An 11,218-nucleotide genomic window follows, 5' to 3' on the forward strand; every position below is an offset into this window, starting at 1 on the left:
TAACGTCCCAGGAAATCGCTTTTAAACCGGAAGTTATGCTCCTACACAAATGGGATGATTTGATAGTAGACAACACTAGGGAGACTATTTCGACATTACTAGCGACAGCCAAATTGACGATAGCCGCGGGATGGAAATCACCAATCCCACCCTCTTTGGCAGGGTGGCATGATAAGCTATGGCAGCAGTTTGTTATGGCTAAAATCACGGATTCGGTACAAAGAACACAACAGACAAGTACAGCTCCGCGTATGAGATATATTAGAACATGGTCACCAATACTGAATTATATGGCAAGGGGAGGTATACTCCCAAGTAACATTGCATACCATGAGTGGTTACACTTGTGAGACATACTAAACAATCGGATATACGAATAGGTTCACACTCTGCACCCATACTCAAAACAACTATTACTTCGACTATAAATACTAACGTACGGAGGGGAACATAGTGTCATTTGATAACCATAGGTAGTACTGTATTGAGTAATGTTAAACGAATTATATATGATGTGTTTATATACTGTTCTTAATATACCAATAAATATATATATATATATATTAAAAAGTCTGATGTAACATTTACTGATATTCCACTAACTAAATGAAACCATGTTCTGGCAAGACAAAATGCAATGAGGCACAGGTCTAGGGGAGGAGGCAATTTCTAGGAGGGCCTGTAAGGTTCACTGGAATGGCTGACCCTTAGAGCAGAATGTCACAGGAGGACCCTAGAAGTGCCCACAGTTGGGGGCAATGTTCCCTCTAAGCTGTGGAGTCTTGTGAACAAAAATTCTACTTTGTGAGCTACTGGCATTAAAGTTGTGAGTGAGCAATTTGGCTACTGCATACAATAGTTTGCTCTGGAGCCATCTTTCCTGAGCGGAGACAAAAATGTGTGAGCCGGAGACTAAAAAACTGTGAGCTAGCTCACACTAACTCAGCTTAGAGGGAACACTGGTTGGGGGTGAGCTGTTTAAAGGAAGGGTACTCCTAGAAGTAGTGACAGACTTCACGTTCCTGGGATCCCAGATCACCGCAGACTGTGACAGCAGCCATGAAATTAAAAGACGCCTGCTCCTTGGGAGGAAAGCGATGGTGAACCTAAACAGCATGATAAAAAGTAGAGACATCACCCTGCCAACAAAAGTCCCCGTGGTCAAAGCAATGGTATTCCCAGTAGTCACGTATGGCTGCGAGAGTTGGACTATAAGGAAGGCCGAGCGCCGAAGAATAGATTCTTTTGAACGAGGGTGCTGGAGAAGACTCTTGAGAGTCCCTTGGACTGCAAGGAGATCAAATCAGTCAATCCTAAAAGAAATCAACCCTGACTGTTCCCTGGAAGGCCAGATAACGAAACTGAAGCTCAAATACTTTGGCCACCCAATGAGAAGGGAGCACTTGCTGGAGAAGAAGACCCTGATGCTGGGAAAGATTGAAGGTCAAAGAAGACGGGGACAGCAAAGGATGAGATGGTTGGACAGTGTCATAGATGCAACGGACATGAACTTGAGCAAACTTCAGAGGACGGTGGAAAACAGGAAGGCCTGGCAGGAGCTGGTCCATGGGGTTGCGAAGAGTCGGACTCGACTGTGCTACTGAACAACAACACTCCTAGAAACTCTCACATCAAATAGGTACGTGAAGACCCCCAGACTCAACAGGGGTGGGAATCCCCCTGGCATAAGCCACCCTGAGAGGCAGGGGAGAACAGAACCATTGTGAGGAACCAGCTCAAGCATGGAGGGGGGGGGAGAGTCGCCTTAATTCACATCAAAGTATTCACGTGTGGGATCGGAGCCTTGGAGTGCAGAATCCCAAACTGGCACCTTTGGAGGCTGGATGGGGATCAGGTGGCTTCAGGTTCCATAAGGAACAGCGACTGTGGGAGGGAAGAAAGGAGTCTGAACTTGGGGGTGGGGTGGAGGGTTAGGGCACGATGGTTGCCAAAGGAAGGGCCGGGAGAGAGAAATGTGTGCAGAGCAAAAAGGGTTTCCTGTGTTTCTTTTTCACTCTCGCAGGCAGATGCCTTCTCCACGGTTCCCTCTGTGCGGTAAAGGGAAAAGAGCCGAGGTGCAGACAGTTCAAGTAAAAGGGCGGAGTCCCTGGGGAGACCCGTGGACAGACAGCAGAGGTGTTTCCTTCTCTGTTGCAAGGCTCTGAGGGTTGGGTCTTTCCCAGCCTGGTTCTTGAAGATGTCAAGGATGCTCACCGGAAAGGCAGGGAAATGGTTACTCCCCCGTCTAGAATGGCTGTTCTATAAAATATGCCAGATGGCCAATAGAACCTGCAGACACAACATCCACAACACATCTGGAACCAAAGAATCTATTTGTCTACAGTTATAATGGAAAAAAGGAGCTACGGTGGCTCAAGTGGTTAAGACGCTGAACTGCAGGCTGTGGAAGGTCGGTAGTTCAGCAGTTCGAGACCCGAGTGTGCCGCATGACGGAGTGAGCTCCCGTCTCTGGTTCCAGCTCCTGCCAACCTAGCAGTTCGAAAGCAAGAAATTGCAAGTAGATAAATAGGTACCACTTCGGTGGTAAGGGAACAGCGTTCCGTGCGCTGGCTCTTCGGGGCCCTTGCTCGAAAGCCAGTCGAATCCGACTCTAGGGTCACGGGGCTCATCTCCGTTTCCAAGCTGAAGAGCCAGCGCTGTCCGAAGACGTTTCCGTGGTCATGTGGCCGGCATGACTAAACACCAAGGCGCACGGAACGCTGTTCCCTTACCACCGAAGTGGTACCTATTTATCTACTTGCAATTTCTTGCTTTCGAACTGCTAGGTTGGCAGGAGCTGGAACTAGAGATGGGAGCCCCTTAAAGACTAACAAAATTCGTGGCAGAGGAGGAGCTTTTGTGAGTCACTGCTCACTTCTTCAGATACAGATGCACAAAAGCTCCTACCCTCCCACCCATTTTATTAGTCTTTAAGGTGCTACTGGACTCTTGCTCTTTTCTACTGCTACAGACAGACTAACACGGCTACCCAGCTTGAATACCTGAAGTTATGGTGATCCAGAAAGTCTACAACATCCTTCTAAAGAGAGATGTGACATGTTTAGCAAAAGTTGTTCTGAAAGAAGAGTGTAAGTGCAGCGTATAGTTTCTCCTTATATATAAAAGAGTTTTGGTGTGACTCCTGGACATGCTTCCACAGCCTTTGGCCCGCTCGGCTGCCACTCTCACAGTCTCCCAATCCCGTGGCTGCATTGACTCACTGCGTTGGCTCAGCCCCGCCCACTGAGCCGGCGGGCAATGTTTCACCCTCAGTCTGGAGGGAGCCGGTGAAGGGGATGGATGCTGGCATCGGTAGCCTCGCGGTAGACGAGATAGCAGGTTAACTGGTTTACCCACGAGTCCCAGAACTCAGGGAGTGTGGGATTGAAGACCTCGAGGTGTCCCAGAGCGGCTGCCATAACTCTTTAGTGAAACAGGGAGCGGTGTTCAGGAGCGCTGTGCGCGTTGTGGTGCTGCTCAGGAGCGATGTGGGGCACGGCGACTTCCACTGGATTGATGCTCTTGGTGCAGTGCTGGATGAAGAATCAAGCTTGCTCATCGGGATCCCATCCTCGTCGCCACTGTAAAGTACAGGGTTCGCACATGGAGACTCGGACTACGACATACTAACTAGATGCTTTTATTGTAATTCACAACAAGAGAACACACACGGCCCAGCAAGGGTCAACTATATACACTCCACCCAGGCACACCCACAGTTCCATTGAGGATTTGAATTTCCCGCCAAAGGTCTTATTGGAGGACTCAAGGTGGTCTAGGATCCTTGGTCCCTATTGTGTTTGGAACCAAGCTAAGGACTGAGGCCACAGACCCCTAGTGGCGGTCCCTGGACACAACAGAACACTTTCCCTATGAAGATAGGTTAAGGTACTTGGAGCTCTTTAGCTTGAAGAAACAACAACGGAGGGGTGACATGACAGAGGTCTACAAGATTATGCATGGGATAGAGCAGGTAGAGAAAGAAGTACTTTTATCCCTTTCTCGCAGTACAAGAACTCCTTGTGGGCACTCCATGAAACTGCTGAGCAGTAAAGTTAGAAGAGATAAAAGGACATACTTCTTCACCCAAAGAGTGATTAACAAATGGAATTCACTGCCACAGGAGGTGGTGGTGGTGGCTACAAGCATGGACGGCTTCAAGAGGGAATTAGATAAACATATGAAGCAGAGATCCATCAGTGGCAAGGTATAGATAGGAACTCTTGGTCTGGGACAAGTGATGCTCTGTATTCTTGGTGCCTGGGGTGGGGGCAAGAGTGGGAGGGCTTCTAGTGTCCTGGCCCCACTGGTGGACCTCCTGATGGCCCCTGGTATTTTTGGCCACTGTGTGACAGAGTGTTGGACTGAATGGGCCACTGGCCTGATCCAACATTGGCTTCTCTTACATACTTATCATTTTGGTTGCTCTCTTCTAGATGTGAGGGTGATTTGGCTGTGACATCCATCACCCCATTGGTCACCAGGGTTCATCTGGCTGGCTAAGCAGGTATCCCTTTTCTCTCTCACTGCGTGCTCCGTGGAAGAGAAGGGTCATCCCAGATAAAAGGAGTGTAACCTCTTTTGCACTTTCCCCAGCTATGCTGTATTCTTTTAGAGATATGGCATCCAAAACTATACACAGTATTCCATATAGGACCACACCATAGTTCTATACAGGGGCATTACGATATTGGCCATTTGATTTTCAGTTCCTTTCCTAACAACCTCCCATATCGGGTTTGCTTTGTTCACTGTGGCTGCACATTGAGTCAACGCGTTCCTCAAGCCATCCTACACTGTCGACCTTGTTTTTCAGCATCCCGAATCATCTGGCATCATTGCTACTATAACTGCTCACCACCAATTCCAAATCATTGATGAATAAATGAAATCCTGTTGGTCCTGATAGTTGTGGGGCAGCACACACTTTCCCGCATTGAGAGAACTGCCCATTTGCTCTTCCTGTGATTTAACCAACGTTTAATCTGTAAGAGGATCCCTTCTCTTATCCCAAGACTGCTGAGGTTCCTAATCGAAACTCCTTTCGAAGTCTGGTGTATGATGCCTACTTGATCACCCTTATCCAGGTGCTTGTTAACCTTCTCAAAGAACTCCAAAACATTTGTGGGGCAGGATGTCTCATTCCGGGGAAGCTATGAAATGAACATTATATGCCAAGTTGGCCTGCTGCAGCAGAATTCATCAGCAGTATTGTGACACCTTAAACAGACTATCAAGTTTACATTGGCTGCGGTCACACGGAGCATTAGCCACACTACAGAGACAGAAGATAGGTGGATTTTCCAGGCGCAATCACAGCGCCACATCTGGGAAGCATAGAGCTCCCGTGGCGAACCCGAGGCTTCCCGCCGAAGATGCGGGGTAAAAAACTAGTACCTCCGAGGTACTAGTTTCCGGAAACCGTGGGGCAAGGGCGGGCGCCTGATCGCGTTTCCGGTGGTAGGTTGTGGCATCCGGCGCCTGCCCATGTCCTGTCGCTAAAAGGTTTTTTTTTCAAGTCTCCACGGGATGCGCACAAGCACCCAATGGTGCATGCGCACACTTCGTTTAAAAACAAACAACACAGCCCCCTCCTCTTTTCCGTACCCCCCCCCACTCCTGGCTCGGCCTGCTTGAGAGGAACTCTCTGCACCGGACGGCAAAGGGGGAGGTGCAGGGGGGCGTGGCAGGAGGGCGGCCTGGCTGAAGCTCCTCCTGGAGGGGACCGGACGGAGGACACAGTTTGCATTCCTCTGCAGCCCTGGAAGGGGTTAATCCCGTGGAGCCTTTTGCTAGGGAGGCCGCTTCTTTGCCATGCCACAGGATTATCCTGTGATCGGCACCTCCCCCCTAACCACGGGACCTCGATGGGACGTCTGATTGCGCAGCCGCACGTTATTTTGCTCTGGGGCAAACAGCCATGCTTCCCCCCCGCATTTTCCGGCCCGTGTGACCGGGGCCTCAGTAGTATAATCTGTTGCCGATGTCTGTTGGTCTTCCCTCTGGGACTGCTGCTTCCGCGTTAACACTGACCCTTCCAAGCACGCACAGGATTTATTTACTTCATTTATATGAAGCAGTTGATGTGAAATTTTTGTGGTGCAATCTGTGGCCATGGATGTGATGTTAGAAAAGAATTTTTGGGTGACCAAATGGAAAAATCCTGAGGCTCTATCAGGATCTGTTTTGGTGCCACGACAGTGCCACAAAGCAGTGGATGTGTGATTCTGCTGCTGCTTCCTATGGACAAAACATGATCTATGATGGTGGTTTTATTTTGTTTCAGTATAAAAACCTACATGAATTCCTGAGGATCTCTTTAAAACCACCTAGCTCCAACTTTTGTCCAGTCCCTCTTTTTAATATCGATTCAAGCTGCAGTGGTTACCTGGGGATGTGTTACAGCTCCATTCCACAAAAAGTGTTTGTCTCCCCATTTCTGCAGATGAACATGCTATTAAAGTGACAGGATGTTTTATTTCCCTTCGCTATTTGGCAGCCTGACTCTGGGTATGGTTTTGAATAACCAGAAAGCGTACATAGATGCCTTCCCCATAGTACTGGAAGCCAGGGATGCTCTGAGTCATCCTGCATGGCGCAGCAGGTGGCTGAACCCACAACATCCCTGGCCAACCTGGGACAGAGGTTAAACTGACCAGCCTATAGTTCCCTGAATCATCCTTCCTCCCCCTTAAAAAAATTCACCCTCCTCCAATCATCTTGCACATTACTCATCCTCCAAGAGGCCTTGAAGGTAACAGATAACAGCTCTGCCAACTCCTCAGCTAGTTCTTTAAGCACTCACAGGAAGACACCATCCAGCGCAGGGGAGTTACACACATCCAAAGCGATGCTCCTTCTAAGTTGTGGAGTCCTGTGAGCAAAAAATCTACTTTGTGAGCTACTGGCATTAATGTTGTGAGCGAGCGATTTGGCTGCTGCATAAATTAGTTTGCTCTGGAGCCCTCCTTCCTAAGCTAAGAAAAGAATGTGTGAGCCAGAGGCTAAAAAACTGTGAGCGAGCTCACACTAACTCATCTTAGAGGGAAAACTGATCCAAAGCATTCAGATACTTCTGAACAACCACCTCTATACCTATATCCACCTGCAAACCCAACTCCTGCACACCACTGTGCCCAAGAGAGCCTCTATTCTCCTTTAGAGAAAACTTACCACAGAGACTCCCTTTGAGATCTCTGAAATTCATTAGCCTTCTAATCAGTCTCTTCATAGAGCCTTGTAGGTTTTATCCAGGAAACCTCCCCCATTCCTAATCTGCTGGAGGGTAGCAATACTTTCCTCCAGTCCACCCATCTTCTCCTCCAGCCGAGTCAGCAGCTTACCTTGCTGGCAAATATAATCTTCTGCAGCAGTAGAAAAGAGCAAGAGTCCAATAGCACCTTAAAGACTAACAAAATATGTGGCAGGGTATGAGCTGCCACATATTTTGTTAGTCTTTTTTTTTTTGGCCCCCCGTAGGGGATTTTTTAATTTGCATTTTCTAAAAACTACAACGAAATTTAAGGAGGGGTCTACAAACTATGGGGGAAAGTAAAGAAAACCCACTAAAAACCCAAGAGATGGTGATCATACATAATGTTTGTAAAATTAGCTTCTTGCTTAAAGTTCGCTTAAGAGTTCATTGGATGTGGTCAACCGTGTTCTTCATACAAACGCTGTAAGCTATAACTCCCACGTATCTGCCTAAATAAAAAGCAAATCAAGAAATGTTTATTAATCGTTTTGCATAATTCCAGACACAATGACAACTCAGTATCTATCCTTTTTCTCCCTCTTTGTCACTTTCTTTGGTGCTGTCATCTTTCTTTTTGTCTTCTCTTCCTGCTGGTCGATGTTGTTGCTGCAAAAACTCCAAAGCCTTTTCAACAGAGTCAATTTTTTCTTTCTTGTCCTTGAATTTGAAGATTATTCCTTCCTGCATGTTCCATCTGTAGGAGACGTTGTTCTTCTGTAAAAATAAGACCAAGTTTCTGTATTTCTTTTTTTTCTTTCTTATTTCAAATGGAATGTCTTTTAAGATTTTAATTTCTTTGTCCTTAATCTTCGGGGTCGTTCCACTTGAGACCCTTTGAGAATTTGATCTCTCACTTGTCTTCTGGAGATTCTCACCATCACTTCCCCGGGCAGATTATTTTTTTCATGTAAATTCAGAATACAACCTATAGATCGTATCTATTTCGCTTCGTAGAATCTTCGCTTTTATATCTGCAACCGGTGCTATAGCATCACACATCACCTGCTTTAATTCTCCTTTCTCTTGAGGAGCTCCTTGAAATCTCGGGACATAGCTTGCTCTTTCCATTTGCAGCTGTAATGATTGAGACTCGTCGGTTTGTCTCTTTTTCTCCATCACCTGCAGTTGTTTTTTAGCTGCTTTGTGTTGGCATCCACTTCTTTCATTTGTTGCTCTGTTCTATTCGTTTTTTTAACAGTCTCATTGAGTTGAGCTTGTTGCATATCTAGCTTTTGTGCAATGCCGTAACTTGTTCCAGCAGAGGCCGTAACGCCTCCGTCAGCATCCTTTGAAGGTCTGCAGTTGTGTCCTGTCTAGGGACAGAACTCGTTGGGCTGGCACTTCTGGCAAGAGGCTTCAGTTTCGATGGCTTGTCCTTCTCCTCCTCCTTTGGTGACAAATTATCCAAGTCTCCGGAATCCCTGAAAAAATCTGGTAGGTACTTGAATGTCCTTTTATTTCAGCCAACTTGTTTTTATAGCCCCCCCTTTCTTCTAATGCACAAAGTTCATTTGTTTTCTTATCGAGGGGGAGTTCCCTCTCCCCCTCCGCTTCCCAAGGGGAGGCTTTCGGCTAGTTTTTAGGTGTTTTTGCTTAGACCTTGACTCACAGTTCCATGATAGGATCACTTTTCTCTATATATTTTGCTGGATCACCAAGCGCTTGTTCCGGTGTGCTGCTCTTTATCCCATTTGGGAGCTTTGCAGAGGGACTGTCGGGGCACCAGAACGCCTCGCTCCACCAGCTGCGTGCCAGGGGGAAAGGCGAACTTCAATCCCCATGGCTAGGAGCCCATTCCCAGAGCTCCTGGGGAGTGTGGACGATCGTGCCCCCTCCCTTCCGCAAGCTCACGGCCTACGTCCTCGGGAGCTCTTGAGGACTGCGGCCGCCATCAGAGCACCAAAACCGGAAGTCCCTTTTGTTAGTCTTTAAGTTGCTACTGGACTCTTGCTCTTTTCTATTGCTACAGATAGACTAACATGGCTACCCATCTTGCATTATCCTCTGGGAGGAAAATAAACATAGCACATACCTAACAAGTGATTAGGAATTCATCCTCTCCCCTTTGCAGAGTTAACTCTCTGAAAAAGTGTGCATGCACGCGAAACCTTATACCCAGAATTAAGCTTGGTTGTTTTTAAAGGTGCCAAGGGACTCAAACTTTGTTGTGTTAACTCTCTCACTAAGCTATACCGCTCTGAGTCCAAACAGGAGGAAATAGAAATAAAAAGCAAAACAAAAACTCTGTCCTCATACTCTCATCCATGCATTTTTTTTAAAATGGGATGTACTAAAAGGAATTACAGGGCTGCCCACTGGGAACAATGGGAGATGCAGGAGTGGACACTGGATGTAATGGGAGCAGGAAAAAAAAAAAGAATGCCAATTGACTTGCATGGGCTCCACGGAAATACATTGTAGCACACATGTTGTAATGAAAATGCAGGATCAATTTTGCATTAAAGTCCGTGGTCCCATATATCCCAGAATGACAGTCCCTATAAGTAGAATCAGTGCTCGGGGCTGGAATGACGGCCCCTAGGAGTAGCAGAAGTGTTCTGGGGTTGGCATGACAGCCCCCAGAGTGGAATGATGGTCTCTGGGAGTAGCAGAAATACTCTAGGGTTAAAATGACAGCCCCCAGAGTGAAATGATTATCCCTGGGAGCAGAATGAGTGTTCTGGGATTGGCAATGATTCCATTCACAAAACACTTCTCCAAAACCCAGGGGCCATCATTCTGCCCTGCTAGCCAGTGCCTGCTCCCAGGACCATAATTCCACTCTTGGATCTGTCATTCCAGTCCCAGAACACTTCTGCCACTCCCAGGGGCCCTTATTCCACTCCGGGGAGTGTCATTCCAGGCTCAGAACACTCATTCTACTCCCAGGGGCGTTCATTCCACTCTGGGGGCTGTCACTCCCGTCCCAGAACACTTCTGTCACTCCCAGGGACTGTCACGTCAGCCCCAGAACACTCATTCTACTCCCAGGGGCGTCACTATACTCTGGGGGCTGTCATTCCAGTTCTTTTACCGCTCATGCTCGTGGACACTGTCCTTCAGGAAAGCTGAGACCCAGAATTAAACTTTGTTGGTCTTCAAGGTGCTTGACTGGACTCAAGTGTTGTTCTGTTGCTCTGGACTGAGAGGGGGGCTAACCAATGTTCCCTCTAAGCTGAGTTAGTGTGAGCTAGCTCACAGTTTCTTAGCCTCCAGCTCACACACTTTTGCCTTGGCTCAGGAAGGAGGGCTCCAGAGCTAACTGATTTATGCAGTCGCCAAATCGCCGGCTCACAACTTTAAAGCCAGTAACTCACAAAGCAGAATTTCTGCTCACAAGACTCCACAGCTTAGAGGGAACATTACCACCCGACTCTACTTCCATTTCCAGCAGACTCATGCTCCTCCCAAGGCCCATGTGTCCGAGGAGGTGTGCGGACTCCGACTCCATTCTCCCAAGGACGGCCATTCCAGGCCCAGAAAACTCACGGCTCCGCGGGGGTGTGTGTGTGTGCTGCTGCTGCTGCTATGATTCCACTCATTCTGGGGGACACCACCAAGGCACCCTCTAAACTGTGGAGTCCTGTGAGCAAAAATCCTGCTTTGTGAGCTCCTGGCATGAAAGTTGTGAGCGAGCGATTGGGCTACTGTATAAATTAGTGTGCTCTGGAGCCCTCCCTTCCTGAGCTCAGACAAAAAATGTGTGAGCTGGAGGCTAAAGGACTGTGAGCTGGCTCACACTCACTCGGCTTAGAGGGAACACTGGACACCCACCCCCCACCCCCCGGCCTTCGCTTAAAACCACCGCTGCGTTTCCACCAGAGCGATCTCCGCGTGCGCCGGCGGGCATTCCAGCAGCCGCCGTCACTCCCGGCGGGCCTTCCTCTTCCGGCATCCCCCTCTGGGTAGAGCCGCCCGGGGACCTCCCTGCCGCCGCAGCCCGCACGGTCCTCCGCAGACGCC

The 11,218-nt window shown here is 48.2% G+C and overlaps 1 protein-coding gene across 1 annotated transcript in view; it reads left to right on the forward strand.

The window, feature by feature from the left end:
• The first annotated feature begins 6,592 nt into the window (after positions 1–6,592).
• Positions 6,593–11,218, forward strand: part of EZH1 (enhancer of zeste 1 polycomb repressive complex 2 subunit) — a 39,771-nt gene continuing 35,145 nt past the window's right edge. The window contains exon 1 of the mRNA XM_015426591.1: positions 6,593–6,645. Within this exon, the coding sequence (XP_015282077.1) occupies positions 6,593–6,645 (53 nt within the window). The remainder of the gene's footprint in view (positions 6,646–11,218) is intronic.

The sequence above is a fragment of the Gekko japonicus genome, unplaced genomic scaffold, assembly GCF_001447785.1.
Source record: "Gekko japonicus isolate JY-2015 unplaced genomic scaffold, Gekko_japonicus_V1.1 scaffold1636, whole genome shotgun sequence".
In the NCBI taxonomy this organism is placed as follows: Eukaryota; Metazoa; Chordata; class Lepidosauria; order Squamata; family Gekkonidae; genus Gekko; species Gekko japonicus.